Genomic DNA, 10,673 nt, shown 5'->3' with positions numbered 1-10,673 from the left:
TTCATATGGATGTGGAGCTGCAGGGTGACTTGAGTCTGTCTACATGTCCAAAGTGTGGAAAAAAACAAAAGAGGCTGCACTCCTGTGGCGCGCGGTTATTGTGCATGTGCTCTGCTCACTGTACAGTAGACTAGACAGCCCTCGCGCTTATTCTGTGTTTCCAACTGGTCTCACGCGGCAGTGGCATGCACCGGGGGAGAATCCGAGCGGGCAGGTTTATAGTCGACCTATTTCTGTCCAATCAGCGCTCGTCGTGGGCGGAGCCTCGAGCCGTGGGCAGCCAATCAGAGACCCAGAGAGCTGTGCGAGAGGACAGGCAGCGTTCTCTCTCTCGCGTGCCTCGTACACGTGAGCTGGAACAGCTATTGTACGCCGCGAGGCAACGTGCTGAAGCGTTCTCTCCTCTGCTCTCGCGCCTGAAAAAAAACAGCACGGTCACGTTTTCTGTGGATTACAACAAGGGAACTGGAAAAGCCACGCTGCACTAACTATACCTGCTCATTACACACAGACATGCTTTAATAGAAACGTGCAAAGGTTCAACCTGAGCATGAAGACAACACATTATTAAGGTTAAAGGTGCAACTTTGTGTCAACATATATAAACACAAATGCATATATTGCTGCAGAATAACACTAATGCATATATATATATATAAATAAATATATTGCTGCAGCATAAACAACCCCAGTTAAAGTCCCCATGTTTTTGGACCCCTCAGACAAAACAAACAGCCTGCTGTCCTCGAGGTGTGGCACGAGGGTAGGTGTGTCTAACATAAATAATAAGCAGGAATTGAGAGATCTGCTTAAAGGCGCACCCCGCCCCTTATCCTCTCCTCCTCACGCCTCACTCGCTTGTTCATGCACGGTGTGACGTCACGTGAACTGCCCGTGTCCGTTCCAGCTGAGAGAGAAAGAGAGAGAGAGATCTGGACGTCGCGCGGCCCCAAACACAGAGCTCGTGCGCCCGTGACTTGGATCCACCGGATGCAAAAAAAAGTACAGACTAGAGAAAGAGGAAACGACCTCCTCCTCCTCCTCCTCCTCCTCCTCCTCCTCCTCCCGACGGACAGCAGAGCGCGACAGCACAGAGAGAGAAACAACCAATACAACTTGTCATCTGACCAACACAGTCACTGCTCTCTCTCGAGTGTGTTTTTCTTTTGCACGGTTTCATCTCTTTTGTTTTTTAACGGAGGTCTTGCTGCTGCTTTGCAACTATATTGTCGGACTCAGGATATATTATTCTGCAAGTTTTTGTGACATTTTTCCATCGTCCTTTTGCTGTGTGACGCCTTTTGCATTTTATTATTATTGTTATCATCAGATGGTCTGAGTGTTGCCTCCTACACAGCCAGCTCTTTGAGATAACAACAGCTTCTTTTTTTAAACAACATTCAACTGCAATGGAGTATTTCGATGTGAATATTTCTGCAAGGCAATAAGAAGGAGCTCTCTCTGCACACAACCCTCCAGTGAAAGGTAACTAAACTTTTTTAAAGTATATTTAATAAACTGTCATACTTGTATATATGCATTACAATGGTTGCTTTTATTCTGCATGGACACTTCTCAAAACTATCTCCCTCTTCCTCCCCTCTCCACCCCCCTCCTCCTCCCTCCTCCTGCACACACACGTGCAGTCATCCACGTCCTATTGGTAGGCTCTCTCCGGTCAGATTGCCACGCCCCTTCCAGTGCCCCCCCCCCAACATCCCTCTCTATAGGCCTGTTTTTCTACGACCCCATCTGGCCCAGGATGTCCAGGCAGCTCTCCCAGCTTCCTAACCCCGACCTCCCAGCTGGTGCAAGCCCACAGTTTGGAAGTTGTACCCAGCCTGCAGGCTCCCTCACAGGGGGTCATCTCAACTCTATGGCGGGTCTCAAGTCCCTCCTGCAGCACCCCATGAAGGTAGACCAGCGTCTAAAAGCCCCATGTGACGTAAAAGGTGAGAAAACCCCTCTCATGTGATGAACTATGTGAACTATGTATGCACAGCACAAGCACCTGACATATTACACACATTATCATTAGGTACTGATACCGATATCAATACCTGATTGGATATCGAGGCCAATATAGACTCTGGATCGTGTATTGGTGACAACAAGGCCAATCTATTCAATACAATTCCATGTATACATTATATACTGGAATTTATATTTATCTATTTTTTTGCTGCCTTCAAAAGGATTACACTTGGAATTGTAATTCCTGTCAATTTTTTTAAGATTTGTTACCAAGTTAGTGGTGTACGATTTATTAATCTAATAATAAATACAAATTCTGTTAATTTTAAAGATTTTTTTAACAAGTTGCTGGTGTACAATTTATTATTTTAATAATAAATTATTATTATAAAATAAATACAAATTCAATTTGTATAAATAAAATAACAAATTGTATTTATTTGTTCAATTTTGTTTTACAAAGTTAAGAAAACAATGTTTAAGTCAAGCCTGTTGTTGCCTTCCACATAAAAGAACAGTCACTTCCACAGTGTTGACATTGTGTTGAATGCAGAGCACAATCACCTGCCAATCTTCAACATGTGCAATGACAGAGCATGAATAAATCATACCATACTGTTACACCCACTGATGCTGTTATCATAATACAAATATCTAACATTATTATCTGATTTTATGGCACTAAAAACTCTGATTCACCATCACACACACACACACATTCACAATGTCTCCTCCGTGACCCCGTTGAGTATTCACCTGGATTATAATCCGTCCCTGCTGCGACTTCAAATTAGGATGCAGATTACAATGAGCGGTAACACGTTTGGGTTTAGCTGTAATGCTTGTGCAGTTTTCCAAAACGTGCCTTCGACTATTGTGAGATTTGTTCGGGAGCTTATGGATGTGTTATGACAACAAATTGGTTTCGGCTCTTGCTTAATGCTGCAATTCAGCTGCCATCTGGTCCATCTGTGAGTGTGTGTGAGACACGGGATAGAAGGGAGATTTTGCAAGAAGTGCGTCTCATGGATACACCTGCCAAACTATTTAGTTCTGCACAAGTATGGGGAGTTGATGCATCCACAAAAATCTTCTTCATCATCTTCGTTCTGTGCTAATAATGCTCCCTTATTTATCTCTGATAGACAAAGAGAGGCCGGACGTTGATGAGGACTCCCAGGGAGTGTGTCCCATGAGGAATGGCGGTGGAGTAGGCAACACTAATGGCTGTGGAGCAGGAAGTGGTGGTGGTGGTGGTACAGGTACAGGAACAGGAACAGGAACAGGAACTTTCAACCAGTTCTTGGGGCCCCTGTTGTGGGATCGCACCCTACCTGCGGACGGGGGGCTCTTCCAGCTTCAGTACATGGACTTGGAGGAGTTTTTGACCGAAAACGGGATGGGCAGCATGCACAACCAGAACAGCTCCAGTTCGGCCCAGATCCCCTCGCAGAGCTCCCAGTCAGCCGTGCCCAACCAGAGCTCCCAGTGCCTACCACCCTCATCCCCACATGACTCGTCTGCATGTTCATCGCCTTCATCCTCCCCATCGCTCATTGGTCTGGAGGTGGCTCAGCCGCAGAGTCTCGGAGGAGGAAATGACTGTTTGCATGGTGAGTTCACTTACCCATGGGCCATTTTGTTCTTAGCTGAGAGTAAAAAGTCACCAAGGACAGCTCCCTCCTCAAGGTTTGTCCATATCAGCTCAAAACAGCAATATCATGGAAGAGGTTTCTGCAGAGTTGACAAGCTGAAAGAGACAAATAGTCCCCTGCTGCCACTGATATGAGAACCAGTAGACCCCACAATTAATAACGGTTGATATGTGATCAAGGTTACATGGCGTGCTTCTAATGTTCCCACAGGCTTGTGATTCAGCACTTTAACTCTCCTTTGAGTTTATAACAAACACCGTGGTGACCAAGCATTTTTCTGTCCCGTGGGGGTCAAACTGAAGGCAGGAGATACAGTCACATGGCTCCACACGCAAAGTCAACTTGAGAGGGAAAACAAGAGTTTAGAAATGGCTGCTTAACAATGTTTCATTATGGTAGTGTAGGGTAAAAGTTGTTTGAGGAAGCAGGAAGGAAAGAAAAGGTGGAAGATTTGACAGATTTGATGAGTCAACCTCGTAGCATTGACATTGTTTTTTAGCATGTGATCTGTGTACTGCAGTGTACACAATCAGCATTCAGTCCCAGCCCATTATAAATGTGCAGCAGGGTCAAAACAGTACTAAGAGAGAGAGAGAGAGGGAGAGGGGAGTGTGTGGAGTGTTTGCGGTTGCGTGTCTTTAAATCTCTCCCCACTTCACACGCCACATGCGTCGGTACACGTGCCGAGGCTGAGAGAACTGGAGTGAGAGAACTAGAGGCAGGGCCAGTCGATATGGAGGAGGAGGAGCCCACAGGAGGAGGGACACGCACAGCAACAGGAAGAGTTTCCCTCTGCTGCTGCTGGACTTCAAACGGGACCATTTGATTACAGATGAATGACATTAAGTGCGCTGATATCCAGAGGAGAATTTTATACTGTGTGGGATGTCAACGCGGGACATGTCAGTGACAAAGTGCATGTTTATAGACTCTGATAATGCATTTATATTGCATGATAAAGTCATTTGGATTGCAATCCTTTTATACAAAATCTTAAAAGAACTTGAGATTCTATTTATAAAACATTACATAGAAAATTATCATAATTGTTTAGTATAAAAGTTTATTTATACTTTTATCCGGCACCTTTCTAAAAGCTCTGTGAATTTATTATTTTGAAAAAAATATTTGTCTACATAAAAATGTTAGCAATAAGACCTTAAAACGGAGGGAGCAACAACTTATAACCTTTAATTATATATATTATGTACCTAAAAGCAGGAGTAGGGCTTCTGTTTGCCTTCTCAACAGCCTCCAGGCCTTCAGCCTCAGGAATGCTGCTTCACAAGTGCTGAAAATGTGTGCCGTCACGTATTGGACCGTTTCTTTAAAAAGCGAAATCCTCCTGTTCTCTCGAGGTTGAAACACGTGGACAGAAAATGCACCGACTCAACTTTGCGAGGTCGCGTTCCAGAGCTTTTCCTGAAGGCAGGGAGAGGCAACCGTGTACCACAGGAGGGCTGAGGGTTTTCATTCCAACAAAACACCACGCCAGGTGGTTGCACTGACTAGTTCCTGCTGTCGGGTCGGTGCAAGCAGCATAAATCATTAAAATCTGCTTCAGTCAGTGGAAAACGTGTATATTCTCTGGCCTCTGTGGCACTTGGTTTGGAGGCAGTATCCACACTTAAGGATTCAGTGTTTGTTTAGACCCACTGGTTTTGTATAATGGGGCATGCTTGACATCATCTTGGTGCCTGTGGAAGCACTCTTTATTTTGTTTTGCTGTCAGTGTGGAACATGGGAACATCATGAAGGAGTGGAAATATGTCCTCTCGTACTACCTGGCAATTAGTCATGTGATAGATATGTGCTCATATATTACAGATCCATCCACAGATAACAAGTCTAACAGGTGGCAACACATATCATACTGTAGATATAGAGGGGATGGTTTTGTTTTTCTCCTGCCTGTTCGTGTAGAGTTTTACACCAGATTGTGTACTTTTTACATTGTTCTTGGATAGTGTTTCCACATAATAATAAGACTGTGGTCATTTGTAAGGCTGCTGTACTGTGGTGTTAAATGTCTATCCTGACTTAAGTTCTCTGTGTTTGTCATATAATGTGACTGTCAAAGGGAGTTCTGTGCTCGCATAGGGAAGGAGTCAGTTTGAGCGCGCTGCATTGGGCCTTAAAGGGGGTGGGGTTAGGTATAGCCCTATACTGGCCCCACTTAAAGAAACTGGTTTTGAGGGGTGGGGTATAACGTGACACGACATTTCCACTTTTAGATTTCTCTGTTGGTATTGGTATTTAGCTCTGGATGTTCGGGGATGGTCTACCAGCATTTGTGGTTTTCATTAATAATGGTAATATCATGCTCCATTTGAATTAATAGAGTTCTTGTGTTAGTTTGTTAAAGGCCTGGTTTTCACAGTATAGACTAGGACAGGAGATTCCTATAGGATCCCCAGGGAACATCTAGAGGACTATAGTTACACTTTTGTTTTAGCAGTAGTACACACAATGAGAGATAACCATTTTGATTGTTATTGACAGATGTGTGTAATAAATCCTATATATGAATGATTCTTTCTAATCTAGTATGCAGTACTTTATATAAAAGAGCTTGAGGTCGAGACAAAATGATATAAAAGTATATAATGGAAAAGCCAGAGCTTTTCTCACTACAACAACTCCATTATAAGTCTTTATCTGCATGCTACAAATGATATGTAGTATATAATGTAATGATTGTATGTATTACTACTAGAGTATTCTCTAAAGATGACCTTGTCCCGGAAAAAAAACCTCTCTGTCTATGAAAGCTGTTTGAAAAGCGTCCTCAGTTCTTTAGAATCAGTTACGAGCGAAGGAATGTTGTTTGTTGTTTATAACAGGAGGAGAGTAGCTCTCTGCTTCCACCTGCTGGTCTTCATCATGTATAGCTGCATGTGTTTGTGTTGCTGTCGTAGTGGACGGCTGTCATCGGCTGCTCTATTTTGAAGTTTGACATCAATTTCAGGATTAATGTAGTTCAGTGAACATCATCTAAAACTTTTTTTTCGTTTCTTCCCTTTGATTACAGGGAGTCAGTCGAGTATGAACGACTCCTGTGAATCGCCCTCCTCTTCCTCCTCGTCCTCCTGTCCACCTCTGATGACGCCCACGGACAGCGGGCCGGATGGCGGCGGGATGTTTGACATGGATTCCTCAGACATGGATATGTCTAACCAGCCGAACTTCGACCCCAGGAGGCACTCCTTCAGCGAAGAGGAGCTCAAACCGCAGCCGATGATCAAGAAAGCTCGCAAGATCCTGGTGCCCGATGGCATGAAGGTGAGACTGAATTCTATGTTGCAAATTCAGGTCAGTGGTGGTCAGTTTGTACTTTGAGAGGGGGCACACATCATAAATTAAATCATTCCAAAAAAAAAGCAACAATAATAATAATAAACTTTTTGTATAGCACATTTCATACAAGAAATTGAATTTTACAAAACTGAAATAATATCAATAAAGTGAGTACTGACCAAAAGAAACATGTCCCACGCTCATTCATGGCCAAACACCCACATTACCAATAGCAGGATAGGAGTCAGTACTACACAAATCTTAAGTCTGACCATTCATTGATTGTTTTATTGAAGTACTTCTACCTAATAATACCTTCATTCCCTGTTTAAGCAAGGTAAATATTATAATAAAGCCTACTTTTGTTTTCTGTCCTCTGTTAGGATGAAAAGTACTGGACCAGGCGGTATAAAAACAATGAAGCAGCAAAGCGTTCTCGAGATGCTCGCCGTCTCAAGGAGAACCAAATATCTGTGCGCGCCGCCTACCTGGAGAGAGAAAACGCCGCCCTCCGACAGGAAGTGGCCGAGATCCGAAAGGAGCTTGGTCGCTGTCGTAACATCCTTAGTAAATACGAGAACCGCCTCGCTGACCAGTGATGAAGGCGTGGATCAGAATCAGGAAGTGGAGGAATATAAGCTGGATTAAATTTTTAAGACTCTGAATTCTTGCAGTGGCACGATGGACAGAATGGGGTCAAGAAAAATGATGATGATGATTATGATGATGATGAATGTAAAAGACAAGGGGAAGGTTTGTGTATTGAAGCTCAGGTGTCTTGTTTTGTTGAGGTGTCTCTCAAAAAGCTCTTAAAAGTGAAAGACGGAGAGAATAATTTAACAGATGAGAAGATGTGACTTTTAAGAGTTTTGTTATTGGAGAATTGTATATTTTTATAATACTTAAGAAAAATTAGAGGGAGAGCAAATTTGGAGAATAATTTTGTATATTTTCTACATAGAGACGGGGGGAAAGCTATGGTAAATATCTTTTTATTATAGACGAGTCAGGAGATGTTTAACAGGTGGTCAGCCATCGATGGGTATTTTTCGACTTATAGTCAGGATGCAGCAGCGGGGGCGAGGACGCGTGTAACAATTGTAATATAGAGAGCAAAAATTATCTTATAATCGTATAGTTCAACATTTTTGTGGATTTTAATCAAGCACTTAATTTTCTTCCTGTTATGTTTCTGTCACTGGGAATGGGCATGCTAGAGAGAGATACAAGAGGAGACACCATGTAAACAGTCCAGCACTATCTTCAGCACTTGTCTTGTGCGCTTGTTTTTAATAGAACAACTTCTTCCTTTTTTTAATTAATTCCCCAACAATATTAGTTTGTTTGTACTTTGAGTTTATGCGATTGGTACATCTTTCCCTAGTCCATACCTTTTAATCTTTAATCTCTATCCCAGTTGAGTGCTTTTAATCTACTCTGGTGTCTCGTCGTATCTCACCTAAGCCTGTCGTGATGCCCCGGGTCGGGTAACTCTGCTCCCTCTTGATCCTCTCTTTTGAATTGTCGGGACATTTCTCTTCCTCTGTTTCTATATCCATCCGCTCTATTTCTGTCCGCTCTCACTTAACAGCCAATCCCCTCACAGTTATGTGCAAACTCTTCCCATAACACTCTGTACCCGCATCTCTCTCGTACCTCGGCGGTACACAGAAATCTCAGTGTTGTAACGTATTCTAAAAAACGTAATCAATCTTCCCTGTAAAACGCACATCGTTACTTTACTGTACTTTATGAACACATTTTAATTAGCATTATTACGGGGGGGAGAAATGTTGTATATTGGATACTATTTTGTGTATTTGATGTATTCCAGGAGATGGGTTGAATACCCCCGTTGAGTGGAATGGTGTTAATTTCTCAGATTTCTGGGAGAAATAAAAGCCAAAATATCCTACGTTGATCCACAAAGCTTGTTGCTATTTAGTGCTTTTTTCTTCCTTACTGTTTACTCCTGTTATTACTCTTTACTTTTTACTGTATCTATAAGCTTCTCTGTGTACCCACAACACCTACACACGGGGCATGGTACACTATGTTATTATGTTCCTGGGGGAGGGATGACTAGTAATAGAGTGTGATTTTAATCCCCTTAATGACCATGATGAATAGTTACCATTACTGCTATTATTATTGTTATTATGATTATGATGATTATCCCTCTTGTTGTTGCTGTTCTATATTATTGAATGATTTTCTTTCTTTGGACGAACATTATCTGTTGCACCTTGAAACATCTTTGATCTTCAGTGTTCCTCAGAAAGACTATTCAAATGGAAAAAACAACCCTCACTCTGCTATTTGCATCCTGTCTCAGACCTCCAGACGTTACTCACTTCTACTACGGACACTACCGCCACCTTGGTTTCTTTGGATTTCACAAGCGTGGCTCAATAACTTGAACATGATATTCATGCAGACTTAATTTACCGTTTTGTGACGACCTCCTCTGTTTCCCAGCGGTGTACGGACTATGCACACTATCAGTATGCTCCTTGTTGGTTTATTTCAGCCTCTATCACCTCAATCAGTGATTGTTTGCTCTCCCAACAGGATTTAGTCTCTAATATCCTCACAGATGTGGTTGATGAAATCTTTTAGTGACTCTCAATTGAACTACAATTTCCCTGCTGCATCAGTGGTGTCCAGCCGACTCTGTTTGGTGCTGGTTATTTGGATGTAGTCGAGATTTTTCCAACAACACCAATAAAAGATTGTTCTCATTCACTACTGCTTTGCTTGGCTTCAGTGTTTCATCACAATTTGTATTGTTTTTACTGGTTCTGAATGCTTCTCTTAAAGGGGCAGTGTGTATGATTTAGGGGTCTATTAGCGGAATGTTTTCATTAGTGTATAATCACCTGAAACTAAGAATCGTGTTTTCATATGTTGGCTATGTCCTCCATGTTGCTCCGCCATGTTTCTACAGTAGCCCAGAAAGGACAAACCAAACAGTGGCTCTAGAGAGAGTCTTTCACGTTTTTACGTTACCTGAAGGCCATCGTAGTTCTCTGACATGCTGGTGAAACTGCGGTAACGTGAGCTGCAGAGTGCAAAACCGTGGTGCCACCATAGACTGTATATAATTATGAACGTAGTCTCCGTGACGTCACCCATAGGTTTCTGAAGAGCCGTTGTGAAGCTCAAAGTTGGTGGCTCCGGCCACCGCCATCTTGGCAGTGACAACACAGCCTAACTCGCGGCAAATCCAAAAAATAGCAAAGAGGTGGATTGTCGGTGGAGCTGAGGCGGGCCCTGGTGACGCAGCAGAGCAGACAGCCATCAGCTAGCGACCTGGTACGGCACCCACCTGTCACTCAAAGCGGCCACGGCCTCAATTATGCCGAACTTTAAGCCTTAGAGGGGGCAGTGTGTAGGATCTGGCGCTCTCTAGAGGTAAGGTTGCAGATTGCAACCAACTGAACACTTGTCATGAATGGGGATATTAGCTATAGAGACCAAAACTGTGTTTTGTAGAGGATTGACTTGCTTTTGGAGCCACTTCCGCGTTGGCTTCATTTCTCAGCACCAGAGGTTGCCGTCTGGGTACCGCCAGCCGCCGTCTGACTTCCGTTGCTCCTAAAGTAGTGTAATTATGGTAAGGATGGCCTCTTAATGAGGCCAAAGGCGTTACCACGGTTTTGCGCTCGGCGGCTCACGTTACTGCAGCCTTGGAAAGGGAGGAGTGAGCGGAGGAGTATTCAGTTGGTTGCAATCTGCAACCACACC

The 10,673-nt window shown here is 43.3% G+C and overlaps 1 protein-coding gene across 1 annotated transcript; it reads left to right on the top strand.

Moving 5' to 3' along the window:
• Positions 1–167: 167 nt before the first annotated feature.
• dbpb (D site albumin promoter binding protein b) lies at positions 168–9,674 on the top strand. Its single transcript, XM_037784866.1, has 5 exons — positions 168–1,485; positions 1,647–1,952; positions 3,120–3,587; positions 6,661–6,911; positions 7,310–9,674. Exons 2-5 carry the CDS (start codon positions 1,763–1,765, stop codon positions 7,523–7,525), a joined length of 1,125 nt encoding a protein of 374 aa, XP_037640794.1. The 5' UTR covers positions 168–1,485; positions 1,647–1,762; the 3' UTR covers positions 7,526–9,674.
• Positions 9,675–10,673: the final 999 nt, after the last annotated feature.

This window comes from Sebastes umbrosus, chromosome 11, assembly GCF_015220745.1.
Source record: "Sebastes umbrosus isolate fSebUmb1 chromosome 11, fSebUmb1.pri, whole genome shotgun sequence".
Taxonomy (NCBI): Eukaryota; Metazoa; Chordata; class Actinopteri; order Perciformes; family Sebastidae; genus Sebastes; species Sebastes umbrosus.
This window is presented reverse-complemented; position numbering and strand designations above follow the sequence as displayed.

Coding starts and splice junctions, on each gene's coding strand:
- dbpb (XM_037784866.1), top strand. CDS start 1,763: ATGTCCAGGCAGCTCTCCCAGCTTCCTAACCCCGACCTCCCAGCTGGT. Junction 1,953..3,119: donor AGCCCCATGTGACGTAAAAG/GTGAGAAAACCC, acceptor TATCTCTGATAG/ACAAAGAGAGGCCGGACGTT. Junction 6,912..7,309: donor TGGTGCCCGATGGCATGAAG/GTGAGACTGAAT, acceptor GTCCTCTGTTAG/GATGAAAAGTACTGGACCAG.